The 26,319-nt window shown below is 38.4% G+C and overlaps 2 protein-coding genes across 5 annotated transcripts in view; one reads left to right on the top strand and one right to left on the bottom strand.

Annotated features, from left to right (window-relative positions):
• The window catches only part of ARL6IP6 (ADP ribosylation factor like GTPase 6 interacting protein 6), a 35,345-nt gene extending 18,782 nt beyond the window's left edge, over nucleotides 1–16,563 (bottom strand). Inside the window, exons 1-2 of the mRNA XM_004375388.2 lie at nucleotides 16,032–16,563; nucleotides 14,074–14,127 (exon numbers count right to left, since the gene is read on the bottom strand). Coding sequence (XP_004375445.1) covers nucleotides 14,074–14,127; nucleotides 16,032–16,431 — 454 coding nt within the window. The 5' untranslated portion in view covers nucleotides 16,432–16,563. The remainder of the gene's footprint in view (nucleotides 1–14,073; nucleotides 14,128–16,031) is intronic.
• Nucleotides 16,564–17,609: 1,046 nt separating this feature from the next.
• Nucleotides 17,610–26,319, top strand: part of PRPF40A (pre-mRNA processing factor 40 homolog A) — a 57,756-nt gene continuing 49,046 nt past the window's right edge. For 2 of the 4 annotated variants that reach the window (XM_004375386.3, XM_012555272.2), the window contains exons 1-2: nucleotides 17,613–17,837; nucleotides 18,897–19,028. In XM_004375386.3, coding sequence (XP_004375443.2) covers nucleotides 17,628–17,837; nucleotides 18,897–19,028 — 342 coding nt within the window. In that variant the 5' untranslated portion in view covers nucleotides 17,613–17,627. Of the gene's footprint in view, nucleotides 17,838–18,896; nucleotides 19,029–26,319 lie in introns of all 4 variants that reach the window. The other 2 variants (XM_004375387.2, XM_023730405.1) reach the window with 2 other exon arrangements.

Here is a 26,319-nt window from a genome sequence, read left to right as displayed (position 1 = left end):
TGTTAGGTGACAGAAACAGAGTGGTGAACAAAACAGACAAGATCACTGTCTTCATGGAATAATTCTGGCGGGTAAGAAAGATAATTAACATGTAAACACATCAATAAATGAAATAACTACAGACTGTAATAACTGTTTTTAGTAAATGTTACCTTTCTAAGGAGGTAACATCAGAACTCAGATTGAGAATGTAAACAGTCTCAAATGTGAATGAGGCAAACCTCACTGCAGCGCTTTTGCCCTGTCTGTTCCCTCTGCCTAGAATACTCTTTCCCTTAGCAGAGGAAATAGATAGGGCAAAGCCATGAAGTGAGAAGCTAGTTGGTATGTTTAAGGAACAGAAAAGAGACCAGTGCAGGTAAAGGATGAAAGAAGGTAAAGAGAGGTAGAAAATGAGTTCGAGATGTAGGCAGGCAGGCGCTTAATTCCAAGAATAGGATAGTACTGAATTGAGGTAGTGACATGAACTCATTTATGTTTATAAAAGATCCCTATCTATGCCCAGCTACCACCACCGACTGCTCTGACAGGGATCACAATAGAGGGTCCCGGACAGAGCTGAGAAAAGCATAGAACAAAATTCTAGCTCACAAAAAAAAAGATCAGACTTACTGGTCTGACAGAGACTGGAGAAAGAAACCCCAAGAGTATGGCCCCCAGACACCCTTTTAGCTCAGTAATGAAGTCACTCCTGAGGTTCACCCTTCAGCCAAAGATTAAACAGGCCCATAAAACACAACTAAATAGGCATACCAGCTCAGAGGCAATGACGAGAAGGCAGGAAGGGACAGGAGAGCTGGTAATACGGAATCCAAGGCCCAGAAGGGGAGAGTGTTGACATGTCATGCGGTTGGCAGCCAATGTCACAAAACAATATGTGTACTAATTGTTTAATGAGAAACTAGTTCTGTAAACTTTCATCTAAAGTACAAATAAAAAAAAGAAATGCCATAAAATTCAATTTTCAAGCAAAAATTATAGTTTTGAAAAACTTGTATCCGATGGCAATGAGCTTGACAGCCTCGTAATAGTTAAAACACTCTTCTGATGAGATTGGTTGTGGTATTAATACTTGCTGTATAATAATAAAATATTGTAAAATGTGGGGGAAAAAAGATCCCTATTATATGGGGAATGGATTGAGGAGAAGTAGACTAGAAACATGGTAAGATTATTACAATTTATAGTTAAACTTATGAAGATGTTTGGAGAAAATATTAACATACAGAAATCAACAGCTTCCATGTATACAAAAAACAAATTAGGTGACATAATAGGAAAAAAGCCCATTTACCACAGCAAGGAAAAAATATAAAACATAGGAATAATCTCATTAAGAAATCTGCAAGATCTACATGAAGAAAATTAGAAATTCTTTCAAGGAATACAAAAGAAACTTGAGCACTGGAAAGTGATACCATATTCTTCGATAGGAAGATTGGTCATGATAATATGGACATCAATTCTTCCCTAAATTAATCATGAAATTGATGTAATCCCAATAAAAATAGCAAGAGAATTTCATATGTGTGTTTTTCTTGGGGGGGGGGAGTAGTAGGAGGACAAGAAAAGCTAATTCTAAAATTCATTTGGAATAATAAGCAATAGCCAAAGGTAGACTAGACCTAAACAAACAAAAAAAAAAACCCACTGCCATTACCATTAACATAGCAACCCTATAGGACAGAGTAGAACTGCCCCACAGGGTTTCCAAGGCTGTAAATCTTTACAGGAGCAGACTACCACATCTTTCTCCCATGCAGCAGCTGGTGGATTCAAACCACTGACCTTTCAGTTAGTAGCCGAGCACTTTAACCACGGGACCACTAGGGCTCCCTAGACTACTTCTAACAGATATTAAAAACATAAGACCTCGTACATCATACAGTGTGGTACTGACACATAGACAAAAGAAAGGAATAGAATAGAAAACTCAGAAGTAGGCCCAAATAGATTAATAAAAAATGTTATTGATTCAATGGGGTGACCATCTGGAGAAAGGAAAAAAATACTGAATCCATATCATACATCCTACACGAGGATAAATTCTAAGATCCAATTGTAAAAATGAAATAAAACTGTAGAAGAATCATTGGAAAAGTCATTTATAGTTTTGGAGAAAGGCCTTTCTAACCATGATACAAAATCCATGAACCATAAATAAAAAGATCTATTAACTATATATATATATAAATCTGCATGGCAAAAATTAAATGTCAAACAAAATTTTCTAAATGTAAGTAGTCCTCAACTTACAACAGGTTCCGTTCCTGACTCCGTTGTAAGCCGATTCTGACATTAAGTCAAATACTTTTTTTTTTTTTTAATTTTAAGTCAGGGACTACCTGTACTTGCTTTAAATTCTTCGAGAGCAAAAAGGAAAAAGATCAGCAATCTAAAATCCAATATAAAAATAAGCAAAGAATATGATCACAGAAAAATAACTTTTTATGGATTGAACTATATTTCCAAAAAAGATATGCTGGAAGTCCCAACCCTTGGTACTTATGAACATGATCGTATCTAGATATAGGATCGCTGAAGGTGCTATCAGTTAACATGGGGTCATTATACTTGGTGAAGTGCGTCCTAATCCAATGAGTGGTGTCCTCATAAAAGAGACAAAGAAAGAGATATAAAGGGAGAGCGGCCATGTGAGGACAAAGACAGAGATTACTGTAAGGATCGCAGACCATTACCGTAAGTTAGGCGAGAAGCATGAACAGATTCTCCCTCAGAGCCCTCAAAAGGAACCAACCTAGCCAACACCGTGACTTGAGAATCCTAGCCTCCAGAACTGTGAGATAATAAATTTGTTTTCACAGGCCACCCAGCTTGTAGTACTTTGTTAAGGCAGCCCTATGAAATGAATACAGAATTACAGATATTAAAACTATGAAAAGATGCTCAATTCAGTATCATTAACAATCAAAGAAATTAGGTATCATTTTCATCATCAATTGGAAAAATCTAAAGTTTGATAACATTCCATGACAGTGAGGGTGTGAGTAGACAGAAACTCTCATACATGGCTGTTGGGAGAATAAACTGGTATAACCTATATGGAAGGAAATTTGGCAGCATCTGTCAAAATGACATATGTACATATCCTTTAACTCAGTAATTCTACATATTTGTCCTAACGATATACTCATATGTGCAAACTCATATATGTACAAGATTATTCATTGTAGCACTGTTTATAATACTAAAAATTGGAAACAGCCTAAATGATCATCAGTAGGGGGGTAGGACTGGTTGATTAATTATGTACATCCATACCATGGAAGGAAACCCTGGTGGCATAGTGGTTAAGAGCTACAGCTGCTAACCAAAAGGTCAGCAGTTAGAATCCACCAGGCGCTCCCTGGAAACTCTATGGGGCAGTTCTACTGGGTCCTATAGGGTCACTATGAGTCGGAATCGACTTGACGGCAATGGGTTTAGTTTTTTTTGGTACCATGGAATACTATGCAGTTGTTAAAAAAGAGAAAGCTCTTTATGTACTGAATGGAAAGATTCCTAAGATACACTGGTGAGCCAAAAAATGATTGTTCAGAACAGTGATGTACACCTGTATAGAAAAAGGGAAAATAAATGTACACGTACGTTTATATGTACATAAAAGAAGAAATGTATATATGTTGTCACTAGTTGTCACTGAATTGATTCTGACTCTTGGCAACCCCATGTGTGCAAAGCGGAACTGTTTCATGGGGTTTTCAAGCCTGCGACGTTTCAGAAATAGATCTCCAGGCCTGTCTTCTAAGGTGCCGCTGGGTGGGTTCCAACTGCCAATCTTCCAGCTAGGAGTCGAGCACTTAACTATTTGTGCCACCCAGGGACTCCTACATATACAAACACAATACATACTAACATTTTTCTGGACAGACACATAAGAATGAAACATTGGTTCTTTGTGAGGAGAGGAAAGAGTGATTGGGGTACAGAAGTTTGAGGAAGTCTCTTCGGTGAATATTCTTTTATATTTTCTGCATTTTGAACCACAGGCCTGTTCTATCTATCAAAAAAAAGGTGTTTCTGAATGGAGGAGGGGTGTGGAAATTGTATCAGACTCTTTGCAGAAACATACTCAAACTGCTTCCTTGAGACAGGTTTACTAAGCCACTACTACTGGTGAGCACATGTCCCATGCTTCAGAAGGAAAGGGGAAGAAAGGTTGAAAATACTAAAGAATAATTTCTGAATTATCAAATTTTCTTGCTGCACAAAATGAGATGCCCTTATTTTAGTAAACAGGTAAGAAATACACGCATTTGACTGTAAACCATGAAAAGTACAGCAATAGACTGATAAAACTGCTGAAGTATACAGTCAGAACAATTTCAATTAAGCATAACTGCGGCAAGGTATTTTTGAAAAGATTGACCTAAATTTTTTCTCCTAATAGTTTCCCCCACCCCACCCCCAAGAGAAAATGGGCTCTGTGGTCATTGCCCAAGAGAGATGTGGCAAAGCAGAAAGGAGAAATAGATTGTCAGTTTGGTTGTGTTGCAAAATAATCAGGGGAACTCTGGAGAAGGACATCATGTTTGATAAAGTAGAGAGTTAGTGAAAAACTTGCATTCAACAAGATGCATTGACATAATGGCTGCAACAACGGGCTCAAGCATAAAGACTGTGATGGCACAGGGCTTAAGCATGAAGACTGTGAGGAGCAAATATCTTGACTGTGCATCCCATCCCAGTATCTTAGCACAGTGTCAACTCCAACCTACGATTGCGTGAGCTGAATCTTTGCAAAGAATGAGGCACAATTTTCCTGCCCACCCAGGGAAGTAAGGGGTCAAAATAGAAATTGTAAGTTTATAGTACAGTTTGTGGGTGGCTGTATTACCAAATAACACTTGGCTGCTAACCAAAGGTTAGCGGTTCAAACCCACCAGTCGATCCACGGGAGAAAGATGCGGCAGTCTGCTTCTGTAAGGATTACAGCCTTGGAAACCCTATGGGACAGTTCTACTCTGTCTTACAGGTTAGCTATGGTTTGGAATCAACGGCAATGGATTTACATTACCAAATAGCTGTTATTTGCTATTATTTAGATAGGCAGCTCTGAAGAGGGGAGAAAATAACAGACAAAAATTGGGGAAAAAAAAAAATCCACTGCCATCGAGTCTATTCCAACTCACAGCGACCCTACAGGACAGAACTGAACTGTTTCCGGGGATCAGCTGGTGGATTCAAACTGCTGACCTTTTGTATGGTAGCTGAGTTCTTAAGCACTATGACACCAGGGCTCCAAGTTTAACATATAGTGTGTAAAGTCTCAAAAATAAAGATGGTAATTAACTGAAGAAAAATCAAATATCTGTGTTTGGGAACTACTGTGGAATGACTAAACTTCTAGATGCCTAAAAAAAAGTGAGGAAAATACAAAATAACAGATTAAAAATAACAAAATATGATGCTTTCTAAAGCCCATCAAATTTTTTATCCAGGTGCTTTAATGGGGGCACCTTCAAATTTAATGAGTATTTCTTGATTTTTTCCAGAAATGACTAATATTCCATGATCTCAAGTGCTTGTTTCACATTGAGCATATTTAACTATTTTATATTCTCTTGAACTAACAAACAGTTGCATCATTTATAAAGTAAAACAAACACCGCAATATTGCAGTCTAGAAGTGGTTAAGATTCTGAAAATTACTCAATTCATTTATAAATAAGCAGAAAAGCCACAGAATGTTGACAACTCCCGACAACTAAATTCACTACATCAGTATCTGCAGAATCCTGAAGCTAAAAATTTGATGTTTTCTAAACCTATTTTACTGCAAAATTCACATGTATTTTTAAAAGGTACAAAAAGATATAAAACAAAGTTAAAGTCTTCCTTCCCTACCTCATCAGTTCCACTCCTAAAAGCAATCACTAAGAGTTTGTTGTGTATCTTTCCAAAAATTACAGATATCTAGGTAATGTATAGTTAGGTATAAATAATACACACACACACCCTTAGTAATTAGTTGTTGATTCTGACTCATAGCAGCCCCATGTGTGTCAAAGTGGAACTGTGCTCCATAAGGTTTTCAGTGGATGATTTTTCAGAAGTCGATCACCAGGCCTTTCTTCGTCTCTGGAAGAACTCAACTGCCAACCTTCTGTTTAGCAGCCAAGCATGTTAAACGTTTGAGCCATCCAGGAACTCCATATATAGTTTATTTTACACAAATGAGATTCTCGCCATAAAAACTGTTCTGCACTTTGCTTTTTTTCATATAATAATCTGTGTTGGAGGCCTTTCATACCAGTACACATAGCCATGGTTTCACTGCATTTTTTAAAATTTTTAGTTAGTATAAAAAACAATGTTGCAAGTAACATTCTGTTCTTTTGTGTACATTTGTACAAGAGTATCTTTAACAAATTTCTGGAGGGAGGTTCACTTTTCAAAATGAGTGATTTTATCTCAGGGTAAAGTTATGTTTGCAACTTTCTGTATTTCTATAAAACCTAGCAAAAGGGATTATTATATGCTTTAATATTCTGTTTAGTAGTTTAGGGTTTACACAGTTGAGGCAGTTTTCAGAAATCCTGTTAAGAGATGTGGAGGGAGTAGTATGCAGTTTAAATATAAGCTGAAAAGCTGGAGGTGGGGAATTTCCCATGTTCTCATACTAAGATAGGTTTATTCAAGTACTGTTTACATATTACACATCATTCATAAAACTTTCCTCCATAAGTAAACAATGAGATGTAGTGTGACAAAGCACACTGATAATTCACAAGGCCTGTTTTAGAGCTTCCGACATTTATTACTTGATAAACTCATGGTGTGAAATTGTTTACAATGAAAAATTGGTAAGAAATTAAATGTATGTCAGTAGAGAAATGTTTAAATGTTGTACTATGAAATACAATGCAGTAATTAGAGTGAATGAGGTAGATTTATGTAATACTGATAATGAACTTCAAGACATTTTAATAAAGCTGCAGAACATATGATTCCAATCACATTTGTTCTACAATGATAAAAACATGCATTTTAAATGGCTACATATATGTAAATGAACAGAAAAAGAATCTGGAAAGACACAAGTACATTAGTGGCAACCTTTGCTTTAATTGTTGGAATTTTTTTTCTAGTTAGATTACTTTCAAAATTAATGTATTTTATAAAACTAAAAATGGAAATACATGATCTAGGTAACTTTACAAGTTGTAATCAGTTAGCTACTAATAAAAGCTTTAACGTACTCATAGGCACAAAACTAATCAACGCTTGTAAAATGTTTGTGTAAGCAAATTTTCTCATCTTTTTCAGATTCTGTTGTTTTCAAATTTAAAAGGATGGCAGATAATTTAAATAAGTTAGTAATTGGTTACCTACCCTAAAGTAATCCACATTTTTATAGATAGTTCAAGTCTTCAAATCCCTGGAGCAACATGCCCCTCTGCAAGCAAAGGTGGAAAACTGGATAGCTCTGGATCTTCAAACTTATTATTTCCAAGTTCAAGGGCAGAGGAAAGGGGTTTTTCCTCCTCTGCCAGTACAACTCGAGCACAGTGGGTGCACAGCAGGTATACTGGTAAAGGTCTCCTACCCAACTGCCTCCCTACCTGCAACCCCAAAAAACCAAAAACCTGTTGTCGAGTCGATTCCGATTCATAGTGACCCTACAGAACACAGTAGAACTGCCCTACAGGGTTTCCAAGGAGCGGCTGGTGAATTTGAACTGCCGACCTTTTGGTTAGGAGCCGAATGCTTAACCACTGTGCCACTAGGGCTCCACCTGCAGCCCAGCGTGCAGTAATTCCACTCCCCTTTCTGCTGAAAAAGATGAGGAAGCAGAAGGGAACGTTCTGATAAAAGTGACGAAATTTGAAAAATAAGTAACAACTGCAGTTTGCAACCTTCATAAATCATCAGATTCACATGGGAAACTTTTAAAACAATTTTTTATTATGGGCAATTCAAATATAGACAAAAGTAGAGGGAAGAGTATAAACAACCCTCACATATCCGTCACCTAACTGTAAACAATTAACTCTTCACCCATCTTGACATTCACCTGTGAAGCCTGCAATCTTCAGTATACTAGGGAAAATATTGCTATTTTTCATCTGGACTCAACAGACCCTTTTTATTTCCTTTTAAAGTTGTTTTATGAATAATTTACAGACAAAGAGGAAGTGAAAAAAAAGTTGTTAAAAATTTTAAAAAGAAATAAATGGAGCAAACCCAAATTTGTATTCCTATTTTCCTGGTTTTGAAGAAATGGCACCCAAAATGGGCATGTCCTCTGAGTATAAAATAACTGCTCACTAACTTCATGGATGAATCTGGAATATAACCGTCTTGTAAGTACTGACTGCAGATTTCAGATTGCCTCTCTATTTGGTTCTAGCTTAACATTACTTCTGATTTTTTCTTTTTACACTTTCATAATCAAAACACCATACTTGAAGTAATTTTTTAAAAACCTTTTGTGGCCCATCATTTTGGGAGAGGACAATCATCTGATTTGCTCCATAATTTGCAAAACATTTTTTATTTTTACACTTATAAACAGCAGTTGCAAAGAGCCAATCAATTTTTTTCCATTTCTTTCTAATCACCTTTGTCTACACACCTGCTTTTAGTATTTGCCCACAAAAGAAACGGTAACAAATTAGGATACCCAGACATCATAAAAGATGAAATACTGCAAAAGGGGATGTTTTGTGTTCCTGCAGAACATTGCCTGAAGTCCTTTCTGTTGAATGACTAGCCGGACATCTTTGCTCTTACATCTGAAGACTAGCCTTGAGATATCACTTATATGATCAATTTCATCATTATTATTAACATCTAATAATGAAGAAGCCCTGGTGACTCAATGGTTAAAGTGATCAACTGCTAACCAAAAGGCTGGTGTGGCAGTTTGAAACCTCGAGTGGCTCCATGGGAAAAAGATGTAGCAGTCTGCTTCCCTAGAGGTTTACAGGCTTGGAAACCCTAAAAAGTCCCTATGAGTTGGAATCAACTCAATGGCAGTAAGTTTGGTTTTGGAATGTGCTACTTTCTCTTTTGATTCATTTAATAATTGTGAAATCTCTGTCAATTTGTTCCTCTTTGCCATTTTGAGTAGGAAATGAAGAACTCTGATTTCTGAACTGTGTCTAACGAAAGTTAAAAGCATATATAAGGTGGGATCTTCAGTATTCTGGTATTATCTTCTTGAAAAAGGATGAACTTTGGGCAATGAGCTATGAAAACTTAAAGATAATGCAGTAGTGGCATTTTTCCACTACTGAATCATCCTCTATGCTATGTGTCAGCAAATGTTTTCTGTAAAGGGCCAGATACTAAATATTTTCCACTTTGCAGCCACAAGGTCTCTGTCACAACTACTCATTTCTGCTGTTGTAGCATGAAAGCAGCCATAGATAATACATAAAGAAATTGATGAAGCTGTGCTCCAATAAAACTTTATTTACAAAAACAGGTCAGATTTGGCCTGTGGGCAGTAGTGTGCAAGTCTGTGCTCTGAAGGATTCCATTCGTCTGTTGTCATATTATTTTATTCTATTTGCATAGTTGAGAATAATTGATGAATAATAATGAAATAGCAAAATGTTTCAAGATTTAGGAAAAATACGATCACTAAGATCCCATAAAGGAGCCCTGGTGGTGCAGTGGTTAAAGCGCTCTGCTGCTAACCAAAAGGTCAGCAGTTCAAACCCACCAGCAACCCTGTAGGGGAAAGATGTGGCAGTCTGTTTCTGTAAAGATTACAGACTTGGAAACCCTGGTGGGCAGTTCCACTCTGTCCTATAGGGTCGTTACTGAGTCGCAATCAACTTGTCAGCAACAGGTTTTGTTTTTTTAAGATCCCATAATGTATACTACATTTATAAAAGGAGCCAATGGACCAATAGGGCAATTTCAAGATCAAATAAGTTTTAGTCTATTGAAAATTTAACCCAACTTTCTCTTTATTCTTTGGAAGACCCCTATTAAAGAATAAAAATCATGAAATATCAATGCTAACAAATAGAACTGCTCAAGAAAATTAAAATATGAAAAGCGGGTGCAATGGACTCTGGTGGTATACTGAGAATTAAGCATACTTTAAGTATATTTAAGATTAAATATGCTAAAATACTTAAGTGACTTTGATTCAGTAGACAAGGATAGAGCCTGAGATTCTGCGTATTCAAAAAGAAAATCTCCAGGATTTTTTTTTTTTTGACGTGTCAGGTTTGGGAACCACTAGAACAATAGTTCTCAAAGTATGGCTCCTGAACTAGCAGTATCAGTATTACCTGAGAACTCATTAGAAATGCAGATTTTTGGGTTCAATCCGAAACCTACTGAATCAAAAACTCTGGAGGTGAAGCCCTGCAAAATGAATTTTAACAAGTCTTCTAGGTGATTATCATGCCAGTTAGTTTGAATGGTGTTATAGTCTAGCCATATTAGGAACAATTAACTCCCCAAATGCTCTGATATTATGCTCACTGTGTACCTTTATTTATTTTTAACTATAAACATGGCTTCCCCTAAAGATTTCTTTCAGGAAAACAAATATGACAAGAGGATTACAATGTCTCAGTTCCTTGGAAGTTATGTTTCTTAACAGACATTTGGGCTTACATGGTTTCTTGTTAGTCTGTTTGGCATTAGTAGGCTCTCAAGGACATTAACTACCTTTGGATACATTATAAAAAGTGTTATGGGTCTGCAAAATTTATTTCTGAACCATGGTCCTTGGACTACCTGCATCAGAATCACCTGTAAAAACTAAAAACTTTTGGGCCCCACTCTGGGCTGAGCCAAAATACATAGCTTCCAAAGGTGCTTTCTTAACAAGGACCCTAGGTGATTCTCACATATACCAGAACAAGAAACACGGCTATAATTTGCTTACTGAGCTGCACCAACCTTGGACTAGGATTAAACTGCAACAAAAAAATCTGCAGTGTGCAAAATTTTTTCAGTTTGTCTGGAAAGAGAACTCTTTCATGGTAGAATAGCTACTGTGTTCACACTATTTGTTTCTAATAACCAACCTACTTTCAAACAAAGCGCTGAGACAGTATGCAAAACAATTTAAACATGAATCACTGAAATATAAAGATGACAATAGCATGTAAGGGGAATAATAATTGTGTCAAAAAAGAGTACTACATAAAACAATCAAACATTACATTTAGCTATGAAGTTCCCAGTAACTGAACCAAAACAATAAATACAATGAAATCACTCCCAACTAATAAAAGGCTGCATGCCACTTTTTCTGAACATAATGGATGCTTTCTTAAAGATTCAGGGTTGTTTCATCATATGAACATTTTTATGCCAATTTTAAGAATATAATTTCACTGGTGTTCTCTCAGACGTAAAGAAATGAATCAATCTTTCTCGATACCTAATTTAATCAACTCAGGGTTGATTTGGAGTTGAATGCAAGTCAAAGTTTGAGAGAAATACTGGCCTATCTTTCTCAACTATCAGCTGTCACACGTGGACTTTGAAGTGGAGGCTGATAGTAAATTCAAAACATTATTCTGTGAAGATGCTACTTGTATTTTTCTCCTGAACACAAGAGAATTCCAGTTTAGGAACATGTAAGGGCAAGTGTTATCTCAGTCACTTCAACCTGATAATACGAACTTTATAATTTTGGTACTGCTTCTCTGCAACATTGATTTTCAGGAAACTTTTCCTGATAAGAGTATTCTCTATGACATATGTTACATGGTAGATGTATTTACTATAAACATAACTATGCTTACTCTAAAATTAATACCCAAGAAACTGAATTAGCCCATCAGGTGATGTTCAATATACTCTCCATTTGATCACTGAAGCACTGACTCAAAACAAAGATCTTTGTTTTGGCATAACCATTTAATTTTTTGCCCATGAAGATACAGCAGTTTCTGCTCATTCCTGAGTTTTTCCTGAATCTTGATAGTAAATTCATGTCATTAGCAAAGGCTTATGTATGATCTTCCTATTTCCTATCATAGTATTACATATATAATAGGCATACTTAAAAGGAATGCCAAATTATTTACCTAGAAGTAGAAAAGGAGGAAAGACAATAACACAACCCTGTAATACTCCTTTTGACACTAAGCAAGCCACGTCTTCAGATGATTGTTATTACCCATTCTTTTCATAAATGTGAAATCATGCTACCTTTTAAAAAGCAGTGTTGTCGTCTTGTGCCGTCGAGTCGATTTCCACTCATACCAACCCTATATGACAGAGTAGAACTGCCCCATAGGGTTTCCTAGGCTGAAATCTTTATGGGAACACATCACCAGGCAGTCTCTCCCGCGGAGTCACTGATGGGTTTGAACACCACCCCTCCCCCCTGGTGAAGCTGTATCTACTACATCAAAAGGCGACAGATATGAAAAGCCTCATATTCTTGACAGTTTTCTAGAGATGGAACAGTGTAACAATGAACACTCATAAAATGAGTAACTATAAAGTACATTATTTTCTCATGCAAGAAGTTGAGAAGAGCATATACAAAAGTTTCCACGGGATATCTAGCAAACTAGTTTGTTTACAATTTGAAGAGGTTTACCCTTCTGCAAAACTTGGTAGACTGTACTTTGTATTGCTGTGAAGACATTAGCCTCAAAGAAAAGAAAAAAACCAAATCTGTTGCTGTCGAGTCTATTCCAACTCATAGTGACCCTACAGGACAAAGTAGATCTGGCCCCTAGGGTTTCCAAGAAGTGGCTGGTGGATTTGAACTGCAACCTTTTGGTTAGCAGCCGAGCTCTTAACCACTACACCACCAGGACTCCACAGATAAATCAGTTTAGCTAAAATAGGGTAGAGCCAGGGAATATGCAGGATAGGATGTATACTTTTGTTTTTTTCAATTTAGAACGATCTAGCAAATAGTATAAAAATATGCCAAACATGCCAGATAGGTAAAGTTCTCAGCCCTTGGTAAACCCAAAAACCCAAACCCATTGCCAGCAAGTTGATTCCGACTCATAGCAACCCTACAGGAGAGAGTAGAACTGCCCCATAGGGTTTCCAAGGAGCGGCTGCTGGATTCAAACTGCCAACCTTTTGTTTAGCAGCCAAGCTCCTAACCACTGCGCTACCAGGACTCTGAGCTCTTGGTGGAAGGAAATAAATACAGGATAAATAACTTTCGAGAGTTTTTCATTGGAAATCTGTAAACTAACCAAACCTGTTGTCATCGAGTCAATTCCAACTCATAGTGATCCTATAGGACAGAGTTTCCAAGGCTATATGTAAATCTTTCTGGAAGGAGACTGGCATTATTTTCTCCTGCAGAGCGGCTCCGGCGTTTGAACTTCTGACCTTCTGGTAAACAGCCAAGTGCTTAACCATTGGACTCCTTCTGTGAACTAAAGCACTCCACCCACACTCAAGTCTGACTGTTTCCTAGTCATTAACTCATGCAAATAAGGCCCAATGTGTCTAACTTTTTTTTTTTTTTTAAAGAAGTTGCTTATAAAGAGATCTGAACTTAAATACCTGGCAAGTTCTGCTTAAAATTTTATCTTTGCTAAGTTTATCAGGAGATTTTTTTTTTTAAATTCCCGGGATGCCTCCTCCAAAAGCAACTAGAAAATTTTAAGTATTCTCTGGACCTCAGTCACATATTGTTATTAGTGGCTGTTGAGTTGATTCCAACTCATGGCGGCCCCATGTGTGCAAAGTAGAACTGTTCCATAGAGTTTTCAAGGCTGTGACCTTTCAGAAGCAGGTCACCAGGCTTATCTTCCAAGGCATCTCTGGGTGGGCTCGAACCACCAACCTTTCAGCTAGTAGTAGAGCACTTGACCGTTTGTGCCACCCAGGGACTCGAGTCACATATGGTTGTACTCAAATCTACTTCCATAATTTTATGATGGGTATTAGTGTGTCTGTGTATACAAACGCATGCACATAAATACAATAAAAACTCACCATACATATATGCAAATGAAAAACATAAGACCAAATCAACTGCACAGAGGAATATACTAAGCATCTTATCTAAAATTCTGTACAATTTAAATCTGTTCTGAAAAGCAAAAGTAGACGTAAAATCAAATTAAGTGCCAATTAAGTCCATACCTAATAGCCCAGTGTCTACACCATCTTCATTCTTCAGATTCTCAGCATGTAACTCTGTAAATACAAGGAGGGGCTTAGGTAGAAAGTAAAATTATTTTATAATCTGAAGAGTAATCAAAGGATAGGGAGACATTGTGGAGCTGTGCAAAGTACTCCAGAATCAAAGAACCGGGTTCAAATTCTGATTCCACTTACTAGCTATGTGACCTTCAGCAAGCAAGTAAGACCTCTGTGGGAATCAACTGCCTTATAAATGGGAAAACTAATATTTACTCCATAAGGTTGTTGTGAAAACATTTTATGTAATACGAACTGCATAGCATACTAGGTCTTACTTGAATTCCTTTCCCCATTCTTTAGAACAATCACAGCTCAATGTCTTCTACAATGGACTTCCATTTACAACAATTTTATGACTTTATCATGCACAGGCAATCTCCAAAGTTCACTTTATGCCACCTCACTTTTATGAAAGACCTACATTTTCACTACCTGTTTTCACGAACCAAAAGAAATCCAAACAGGATTTTTGCTTTTACAAAAAAAGGCGAATACTGGAAATAGCGTTCAGCGTTTCTTTTACAGTGAGCCTTAACAGAGGCAGTGCACACCCTGAGCAGTGAGTGGCATCGCAAGCTCCTTCCCCGGGAACTATACTCAGCATCTCAGCATCACATATCATTCCTGCTTTTACTATCTGTTAGTGTTATTTTAGGTTTTATGTGTTATTTGATATGATTTGGTAGGTTATTTTTTGGTCTGGGAAACACTCAAAAAATTTTGCCATGTAAATTAATGGTAACTGCTTCTTTGCTTTATGCCATTTAGGCTTAGGAAAGGTTTCATAGGAATACTCTGTTTTCAGATATCAGGGGAAACCTGTATCTGTGAAACTAAACAGTCTCTCAGAGTTGTGCTGTGAAAAAACATGGAGAGGGAAAGAGTGATAAAATATTGAAACAGTGGCAGCCAAATAGTAAACACTGACACTATACAGCCAAAACCATTTCACAGAGAGGTAAAATTCACACATTAACTAGTCAGTCTATCTTCTTACAATCAAGGATTGTAAGCCGTTAGATGCCATCTGCTGCCCATTAGGGGCTGGGAAGCAATGAAGAAAAATCACTGTAGTTAAACAGATTTAACACTATTTAGTGAAATGAAACTGATACTTTTATGATGTGTTGCGTGTGTTTTATACACAAACTAAGGTAGTTTTGTTTTGTTTTTTTTCCAATAATTTCGCCAAGGTCACACCAGCCAAAATTAATATTTAAACACAGGTAGGGCTCTTTGCACTTTAATATGCGGTACCCAACCATATAATACATCTATGCAAGCCTCTGGAAAACCTTTGAAGGCGCATCTATTCTTATTCCGATCTGGCCAATACTTCAACTTCAGGTATTAGTAAAAGAAAAAACCACCCTATCGCCGCTGCAGTAAAACTTTACTATACCCAACTACAAACCTAACACAGAACTGACAGACTAATTATTTTACCTATCCAAGTACAAATTTGGGTTGTGGGCTAGAGCTCTCTCTCCTCCAGGAATTCTGTGAGTGTACAGAGAGATCGGTGGATCAAAGCCTTTGAATATGTATAGCCTTTTTAATTACACCCACTTTTCACTGTCTCCATTTAACGATGGTTGTTCTACAATTTGCTTAGTTTTGTCAATATTTCACCCAAGTAGTCATTGACTTTAAGATATTAAATCTTCGAAGATACTCATTTACCGAATGAATTATTTTTTTAAAAGGGTCTCCTGATTACGGAGCAGGAACTTCCACCTTAGGAAAAAGACAAAGGGTGAAGAGCAAAGAAAGGTACCGACGAGGACTCTGAGTGAAAGGGGCTGCCAGCTCGCCGGTGAAAAGAGGGACGGATGGAGGCGAGACGCGTCCAGGCCCAACTTCTGCTCTGGACAGACTTTAAAGCCCGGCTTCAGTACCTTTTACGATCAGGTAGACGATGGCAAGGAGGAAGGCGAGGAGAGCGGCGAATATAAGCGAACAGAGCACAGAGAGGACCTGCACCGGCCACCGCCGAGCCGGGGCTCGGCTGGCCGCAGTCGCCAGGAAGATGCCATTGCGCTTATTGGGCAGAACCGGAGACCCGTCCCGGTCCAACGGTAGCAGCGAGTCCTTCCTGGGTTCCGACGATCCCCTGACCGAGAACTCTGCCCGCAGATCGCGGGCCACTTGGTCGCATCTCTCCTCTTCGTCGACCTCGCCCTCACCCCAACTGTCCCCCTGAGAAAAGGCGGAATACACTGGCCGAGAGAGTGGGGCCGGAGTGCCAAGGCGGTGGCGCCGCAAAGCCAAAACGCTCCCGCTCTCCACAAACGACATGGCGGGAAAGACGATTAGGCCCGCGAAGACGGAGCGGCTCCCACCCTCCGGACCCTCAGCAGCCAATCAGCGTCCGGGTCCTATCGCGGCCTCCACCACCCGGCGTCGGAGCGCAGGGGTGCGGAGAAGGGCGTAGCGGACGGGTAAGCGAGCGGCGGGGATCCCAAAGGGCCGGAACGCCCCTGGACCAGATCCCGACCCCGGCTCTGGCAATTGGAAGGGAGAGAAGCGAAACGCGGAGGGCGAGGCGAGCCCAGACCGAAGTAACCGAGTGCCTGTCCCCCGCAGCGCTTCGCTCCGGCCAGAGACCTCCGCCACCGCCGCGTCACCTCCAGGCAGACAAGGGCCCTGGTAGCCCCAATGCCGCATCTTCTCGACACCCGGTCCTAGCGCCCGCCCATGCCGCTCCGATACACATTCCCGAATCTATTTGTCTTCTCCCTTTTTCTCTTTGCTTGCATTCTTCCTTGCTTTCCCCCTTAACAGCAGCTCACCGCCAGACGTTCGAGTCTTGCCTTAACTGCCCATTCCTAGCTCTCTTTCTCATCTTTTCCTCCCCGCCCCTACCACTATTCCCCTTCACGCTGCTCGACACGCCTCTCTCTACCTCTCCTCCGCCTCGGCGCGGGCTCTCCACTCACTACTGACCTCGAACCCTCTTCTTCTAGACCCCTCCTCCCGCCTTCCCCGCCCCCTCCCCTCCTCGCCCCTCCCTCTGTCTCGAGCACTGCGCGCGCGCCATCTGGCCCCAGCCACCGCTAACGCTAGAAGCTGCCTACCCCACCCCCACCCCACCGTACCCCTGGCGGCCTCAGGTTTGTGGGGCGTACGTAACATGGGTGGGGGCGGTGAAGGCGGCAGGCCCCCGCTGACCCACCCCCTATGGAGTGAGGCAGTCTAAACTCGGGAAGCTGGGACACTGTTATCTTCTCTTTCCCGGGGGAAGTTGGTGCAGTTTTCCCAGCAGAGGACTCGGCGCAGAAACTTCCTCCGTCCCCCTCCCCTCCTCCATGCAGGCGACGCCGAGTGAGGCTGGGGGCGAATCGCCGCAGAGCTGCGTGCCTGGGGCGCATTCTGATTGGGCTTCGGGGAAGCCTGTCAGCTTATTGGCCCCGCTGATCCCGCCCCGAAGCGCAGCGCAGCCTTTAACCTTTGGCCCCGGCGGGCGTCAGCCACTCAGATCGCTTCTTGTTGGCATGTGTAGCGGCAGTGGCCGCCGGCGGAGCAGTCTGAGTCCGACGATGAGGCCGGGGACGGGAGCAGAGCGTGGAGGCCTCATGGTGAGTGAAATGGAGAGCCGTCCTCCGTCGCGGGGTCCCGGGAACGGGGAGCGGAGATTGCCCGGCTCAAGCCTCTGCTCCAGCTCTTGGGTCTCTGCTGACGGCTTCCTGAGGAGCCGGCCCTCGGTAAGGGATCGGTGGGGCAGGGGGAAAGTGGCACAATGAAAAACGGAGTCAGACAGGAAGCTTTCTCCAAGAGGAGAAGATCAGAGTGGACGAAGGAAGAGCTCGAGATGGTGGGATATGTTCCCATGGAGAGAAATGGAGGGCGGGGACGCACAAAGGGAAGGATGTGGGACCCTGGAAGTTCCTGGTGGGCTTGGCCTAGGCAGAGGCGTGGTGGAGATGCTGGGCCCTGGGCGGGGTAAGTTTTGGAGAGGTAGGCCCGATTTAGCAAGAAGGCGGAGGCGGAAATTTGGTTTTGTAGACTTTAAAAGAGGCTACCAAAATTTGTTTTAACTAGTAGTGGTACTGTCTGCAGTGGGAGAATTGGCAGGGGATAATTACCTGGTTTTAAGACCTGGAACAATGGACAGATAGGTGAAGAAAATGTTATTTTTTAAAAAAAAGTATTAAAGTGGATGAATTAGTCGGTTGCATTTGGTGTCTGAGTGACACGATCTCAGTCTTAGGAAAAAAAAAATTTTCCAGAGGAATTTTACTTGTCTTAAAGGTTGTGTTAGGAAATAATATGTTAGGAGTGAAGTGTTCCTGGGTACTCATGTGTTTTTCTAAGACCAGCCCTCATCTGAGTTAATTTGGTAAATTTAGCGTTTTAAAGTTAAGGTCATCTAGAGTAAGTATTATAAAATACCATTATCTTTTATATTTGCGAAGTAAGGCAAAGTTGTAGTTTACACCATAAGGGTTTTTAAACTAGTTATTACATAAATTTTCTGCAACTTTAGCAAGCCAGTTAATAACTTACCAAGTCATATTTTTTTCCTTTTTAAATTGATCTGTCCAGTGACGGTTTTAAAGTTTTCCATTTTATTCGGAAATTTGGTGAGTTGCAAGCTAATAACACTCTAGTGCGTTTTTTGTTTATTTAGGACAAGAGGGTATGAACCAGCTCCATAATTTAATCACACACTAATATTATTCCACTGCGGGTAACCTGTTTGTTGCAATTTTTGAGAAGCTCTTATTGTTACTTGCTAATTTTTAGTTTTCATTATTTTTCAGATGGGACACCCTGGCATGCACTATGCCCCCATGGGAATGCATCCTATGGGTCAGAGAGCGAATATGCCACCAGTACCTCATGGAATGATGCCGCAAATGATGCCCCCTATGGGAGGGCCACCAATGGGACAAGTAAGAATGTTTTTGTATTTTTGATTTTTTTTTTTTTTAATTTAATTTTGTCTCCTGGTATTGTGTCAAGATGAAGTCTGGGTAAATATGTGTAGCTGTTTAAGGATTAGTTTATGTCAAAGTAACGTTTTCAAATATAGCAAATGTTGAATCGTGACTAACCAAATTTCGAATGTATTAAAAAAATCTTCTGTATGAGAAACTTATTTTCTAGCTCAAGAAAACTAAGTTTCTTTTTTTCTTTGTTTTTTAATTTAAACGTAACATGTAGGCTGTCTAATTTAATGGTTTTTTTTTTAAGCATGTAAATTGAAGTGAGTGTTTTAAGAGTAAATATTATCTGCTATGTCGACATAACTTAGGTTGGTGGGCCACAGAAAATAAGTACATAGAATCTGAAAATAGGAGTTGTTTAAGCCATTGACTGAGAATGAGTCTTATATTTTATTCCTGAAATACTTTCCTCATTTGTGTATATGTTGGAGGTGGGACTGTTGAGGTTTCTAGTTTATAATTTGATTCTTCATAGGACAGTGTCAAATAGGTAGTTCATTTTCCATTTATACTGTTTTGTTTAAACAAAATGCGTATTGCTTCTGCACTCCTGCTTCTGAGCTGTCCCTTCCATCTCTAGCATAAATTCTAGATAAACATTTTGTGGGAGTGATTTGGATCAAAAGGTTTTAATGCTGACTCAGTGATTTTGATAGAACTGAGTGCCTAGGGAAGCATTCAAGAAAGGTAACAGGTTCAGTTACTATGAATAATTCCAGGTGTTCTGTATTAAGTCCTATAACACACAGGTCCTTTAGGTGGCTGGGTTATTTCCGTTTGAGTATCTTGGTAAATCATCGGAAATTTAGACAATATTTTGAAAAGCCAGTCAATTAGATTTGATCTTTTGCTAATTAGTACTGTTTTCTTTGATAATGATTTAAGTCATGAGGATTAAAGTTAATGGTGCAATTGCAGTGGACGAAAGGAGCTTGCTCTGTGTGTCTTTCTCTTTTTACTTAACATTAAGAATAGAAGGGCTTAATGTCAAGTGGTTTTCTTCTTTTTTATTTGAAGTGTAGCCCTTAATTTTATATAAAAATCTTTATTCAAAGGCACAGGCCCAAAAGATTCTGTCTACAGGTGTTCTTTAAATAAAAGAACCGTTTATTCTATGACTGTAGAATAACAAAATTTAAAATTCCCTAGATGTTGAAGAAACAACTCTGATTCCTCTTTTGTTTCTCTTCATCTCTAAGCAGCAAGGAGCTCTTCTTGTTTTCTTGGTAGAGCTGCTCTAACTAGATAATGAGCTTTAAAATATTTATTCTTTAAATGCTCTGGTTCTTATTTAAAATTAGTTTCTTTCCACAGAAAGATAAAATAAAACAATTTGCTACTGCCAGATGCTTCTCTCTTTTCTGGGGCCTTCTGTTTCCATTGGGCCAATCAAGGTAAGTTTGGCAAGGGATTGACCTGCTTACCCTTGCTGTAATGGTGCTATTGCACTACCAAAACCAAGATATCAGCTAGTTATTTCTAGTAAACTGCAGATCTAATCTTTTTTTTAAAAGTACTTTCCTGTATTTCATTGACATAAGCTGGTCACACTTTGCATTAAGGCCCTTTCTCTTTAGCTTTATTAGTGACCATCTTCCTAGTAAGTTTACTTGCTATTTGGTGCACATCTATTGAGATACTGTGAATTTTCTTTTGTGGTTTTCCACTCTTTTCCTAGGGCCAGTATAAATCATGTGCCTTTAAATTTACCTGTTTAAACATTTAGAAGTCTCTCTCTTCCTATTGGCTCCTATTAGCTTAATGAATGAATGTCTTAGGAGTCCAGCTCTGAGGGTCCCAAGAGAATATCCATTGTTTTTTCTCAAAATTAGATTAATCGCTTTTTCCCCTTAATATATAACTAGCAAATATGGGGCCCAAATCTTGGTAAAGCTAATTCTTATTTTAGCTTTTATAACAAACTGGGAAAGCGTGGATAATTTAAATTCTCAAATAATTGAAAAATTTTATTTAAAGCCATGTAAACACTCCCTCAGAAACAAAAGTTGAACCTAAAAATAGCAAAATTGATTTCTTTTTTTCCTGCATCACTTTTTTCTGTCAGCTCACTCTCAGAAGTATTAATGAGCAGTAAGTGGTCGGAAAATAACAAGCAGGGAGCCTGAGTAGTCCACAGCAGCGATAAAGTTGGGTAGGGTTCTGCCATCCAGTTTAAAAAGACACTCAATTCACAAATTCCTTAGACTTGGGAATGAAGGTTATAGAACCTTATGTGTTGGCTAGATCGCATTATGATCTCTTGCTGGGATCTCATACTAAAGACTAAAATTGGTGGCAGTTTTACTTGCTAAATGCTTGTGGTCTTTGGAGTGTTAGTGCATGCGAAATGAAATTTTAAAACTTTTTTGTAAAATAATGTACAGACTTGATAGCATAATAATTCTAGGGAAGCAGAGTTTGTAAATTTTCAAATGCAGCAAGTTATTTAAAGAGGGTATATTTTTTTTTTTTTTTTAAGTTACAACACCCTTTTAAAATTGAGGAGGAACCTACTAGTAATAAATATTTGGAAATTATCAAGTGGAGCCTGATAATATTTTTTTCAGCTGTAGGTTAAATTTGGCTCTTACTGTACATAAATTTCATGTTGGAAAGTTGTGCTTCTGCTTGTACAGAATTATAGGATTTTATATCTGGGAGGGATCTTACAAGTTGTATAAACCTTAAATAATACGTAAACTAAGTATAATTTTTGGAGGGATCACTGGTTTACAGACCGTATTAATAAAGATAATTTTTTTTTTGGTGCCAATACCCAAAAATTTTTGATATTTTGTTTCAGATATAGTTAATGTTGAGGCTGTCTTTTTCCTCCAGTTCTAGAGAAAACAATGTTTTACCTTTAAAATGTTTTCACATCTTATTCTTTTGTTGTTCTTTCTACACAGATGATTTTACATTCACTCATGCCCAAGAATATTACTAGCTGACTAGTTTTTTTTTCCCCCTCTCCCAAGTCTTAATTTTTCTTTTCTTGTAATGAGAAGAGTTAGAGTAAGAAACCTAATAAGGTTTCTTTCAACTTTTAACAGTTTATGATTCAATTCAGATTATTTGGTAAGAGTAGATGATATATATGAGATTTGATGGGTTGATATGAAAATAAAAGAATAGAAAAATTATTTTTGTAATGCCTCTCTAGTTCTAATTATTCAGTACTTTTTTTTTTTGCTTTTGGTCAGTAAAATTATAAATGTGTAATTGCTTTTTACAAGTTTGATTTTCTTGTTCTTATACTTCATATTGAATAAAGGAGGCTCCCATCTGAGCCCAAGTCATTATATTCCCAGGTCTGGTCTACTCTTAACTTTTAATCTGGTTTTCTGGCTTCAAGGCTATCCCCTAAATTTTTTCCTAGATTTTATTGTGTAACCTCTTTGCCCTAGAACCACCAGTGTTTTTTGTGCCTTTAACATAGTGTCTAAATTCCACAGCAGAACTTTCAAAAATTTCTGTAGTACAATTCAAAGCTGCATTTCTTCCCACTCCCTAATTTGAACTCAGGCTATTCCTTTCATGGTATCTTGAGTGATTGTACTAGTTCATGACTTCAGACTCATGCTATTCTTCTTCCCCTTTTGGCCTCCAGCTCACTACCACCGTAAACTTTTTTTGCTTATGTAATTTCTACCATTCCAAGTCCTGCCTTCTCCAGGTGGTCCTCAACAGTAACTTCCCCAGCATATACCTTGCTTTCACATTAAAATAAAATCTTATGTTATCTACCCATAACTCTTATAGTTTTGCTTATTTTGGCACATAGTTATTTATTGACTTGTTTTTGTTTTATGGTTTCTTATTTGCTTTGTCTTCCCACCAAATAACAGATTGTAAGCTCTTAGAGGGCAGGAGCTATGTTCTACTTTTTTAAAGGCCTCTAGGTGCCGAGTACAGTTCTTGGCACATCTTGAGTGCTCAGTAAAATACTTGTTGAATGAATGAAACATACACAGATATTGTTTCCTGCAAAATAAGCCAGGAGGTTGGTGAACCTTACGTGTAACTATTTCCAGTACATTGTCAACCACTTATTCTTGTTTTTAGTATCTGCCCCTTGACTGTTACTTTTTCATTTGACAAAAATGGAAGATAAATAAGAGGAAATAAAATAATTTTTACTTTATGAATGAAATTAAAGTACTAATTTTAAAGTACAGGCAAATATGACTTCATTGATCATCCCATTAAATTTTACCACAGATTTTTCCACTCCCTCGGGGAAGATGATGTGGAACGTAGGTACTACAGAAAAGCAAACTCAGTGTTTTGGTATGTTAAATTCGTATGACTGATTGGCAAACTAATTTGTTGTATTTCTTTTGAATTACCCTTACCTTTCAGTATCTGCAGAATCCATACCATTAAATTAGATACTAGCCAATGAGAAAGAGAGACTTTTTAGGTTATCTGCTCAAAATTCTTGAGTCTAGATAATATATGTATGCGTTTACATTATTCAGTCAAGTACTTTATAAAAATAAATGTCCAAGACCTGAAGTGTTTATTTAATTTTTACACTATGAATGTTACTAATGAGACCAGAAGGTATGTTTATTTTCATTGTCTTTAGATAGTAATTCATTTAAATATGAGCTCATCTACTCAAAAACTTTAGTGTTTCTAAGTGTGGAAAGTATTTGGAGAGATACTAAGTGGACCATGTGAGTTTGGAAGACTAAACTGAACTGTATCCCCCCACTTTGAGATTCACAGAGCACAAGAGTCACAGGTACTGAGAAGTCCTGCAGAAGCTTTTTTTTTTTTATCATGATGAAAATATACACAGCAAAACATTTGCCAGTTCAACAATTTCTACATGTGTAAGTCAGTGATACTGATTACATTCCTCGTATTGTGCAACCGTTATCACTGTCGTTTTCCAAATTATTCTCTAACCATTCACATAAACTCATTCCACCACCATTAACATGAACTCAGTGCCCCCTAAGCAAAAATTCCCCCTTTCTCCCCTCCCTTCAGCCCCTAGTCACCTGCCCTATAGGGTTTCTAAGGTTGTAAATCTTAACAAATGCAGACTGCCGTACCTTTATCCTGCTGAGCAGCTGGTAGGTTTGAATCGGCAACCTTTCAGTTAGCACCGAGCACTTAACCACTGTACCACCAGGGCTCTTTGACCCCTGGTAACCACTTGTAATCTTTGGTTTCTATATATATATTTATTTCATATAAGTAAGATCGTAGAATATTTGTCCTTTGGCCACTGACTTAGTTTTACTCAGCATGTTTTCAAGGTTTGTCCATGTTGTGGCATGCATCAGGACTTCATTTCTCTTTATGGCTAAGTATATTCCATTGTAAGTACGTACCATATTTTGTTTATCCATTCATCTGTTGATGGACATTTAGGTTGTTTCCACCTTTTGGCTATTGTGAAAAGTTCTGCAGTGAACATCGGTATACAGGTTTCTGTTTGCATTTCTGCTTTCATATCTTATCGGTATGTATATACCTAGGATTGGGGTTGCTGGGTCGTATGGTAGTTTTTATGTTCAACTTTTTGAGGAACGACAAAGCCGTTCTCTACAGAAATTATAGCATTTTACATTCCCACCAGTAACAGATGAGGGTTCAGGTTTCTCTACAACCTTGCCAAGACCTGTTTTTTTTCCTGATGATTGCCATTCTAATGGGGGTGAGGTGGTATCTCATTGAGGTTTGAGTTGCATTTCCCTAATGGCTGCTAACCTAAAGGTTGGCAGTTCAAGCTCATTTAGCAGCTCTACAAAAGAAAGACTTGGTGAACTGCTTCCGTCAGGATTGTTGTTGTTGTTGTTAACTGTGGTAGAGTCAGCCCCTGACTCATGGTGACCCCGTGTATTATAGAGTAGAACTACTCCATAGGGTTTTCCTAGCTGTAATCTTTATGGAAGTAGATTGCCAGGCCTTGTCTTCTGCTGAGCTGCTGGATGAGTTCGAACTGTCAGCCTTTCAGCTATATATGGTTATGTCCTCCTGGTTTATTGACCCTTTAATCACTGTATAGTGTCTTTCCTTATTCTTTGTGGTGGATTTTACTTTAAAGTCTATTTTGTCAGAGATTAATATTGCCACTTCTGCTCTTTTTTGAGTGTTGTTTGCATAATATTTAATTTTTTCCATCCTTTGAGTTTTAGTTTGTGTCTTATATTAAGTCTAAGATATGTCTCTTGTAGGGAGCATGTAGACAGTTTTTTTTTTTTTTAAATCCATTCTACTATTCTCTTTTTGATGCATTTAGTCTGTTTACATTTAGTGTAATTATTGATAGGTATGTGTTCAGTGCTATCATTTTGATATCCTTTTTTGTGTGTTGTTGACAGTTTCTTTGTTCACTTAATTTTCTGTGCTAAGTCGTTTTTCTTTGTGTGTTTTTCATCCTTTTCATTGTTGTTAATTTTGTATTTGCTGAGTCTTTATATGTTTTTCTTGTTTTTTATTTTGACTTGTAGGATTGTTAGTTTTCTTTGTGGTCACCTTAATATTTACCCCTGTTTTTCTAAGTTTAAACCAATCTTTTATTTCTTTATATCGCCTTCACTTCTTCTCCATATGAAAAATTTATGTCAGCATTTTTTAGTCTTTCTTTTTTGTTTTAATGTTGTCATCTTTTATATATTGATGTCTCTGTTTCTTTATTTTTAGTGTTTTAGCTTCGATGTATTTTTGTGACTTCCCTATCTGGGTTTATGTCTGGTTGCTTTGTCCTGTGTTCTAGTCTTGGGTGGTTATCTGAAGTTATGATTTTCTAACTGAAGGACTCCCTTTAGTATTTCTTTTAATTTTGGTTTGTTTTTTCCAAATTCCCTAAACTTGTGTTTATTTGGAAATGCCCTAACTTCACCATCATATTTGAAAGACAGTTTTACTGGATGTATAATTCTTGGCTGGCAATTTTTTTCTTTCCAGGCTTTGTATATGTCATCCCATTGTGTTCTTGCCTGCACGGTTTCTGCTGAGTAGTCCAAGCTTAGTCTTATTGACTCTTTTGTAGATGACTTTTTTTTTAATCCCTAGCTGCTCTTAAAATTCTGCCTTTATCTTTGGTTTGGGCAAGTTTGATTACAGTATGTCTTGGTGACTGTCTTTTGGGATCTATCTTATGTGGGATTTGATGAGCATCTTGGATAGATATCTTCTCGTTGTTCACAATATCAGGGAAGTTTTATGCCAACAAATCTTCAACAATTCTCTCTGTATGTTCTGTTATACCCCCTGT

Source organism: Trichechus manatus, unplaced genomic scaffold, assembly GCF_000243295.1.
Source record: "Trichechus manatus latirostris isolate Lorelei unplaced genomic scaffold, TriManLat1.0 scaffold00036, whole genome shotgun sequence".
NCBI lineage: Eukaryota > Metazoa > Chordata > Mammalia > Sirenia > Trichechidae > Trichechus > Trichechus manatus.
This window is presented reverse-complemented; position numbering and strand designations above follow the sequence as displayed.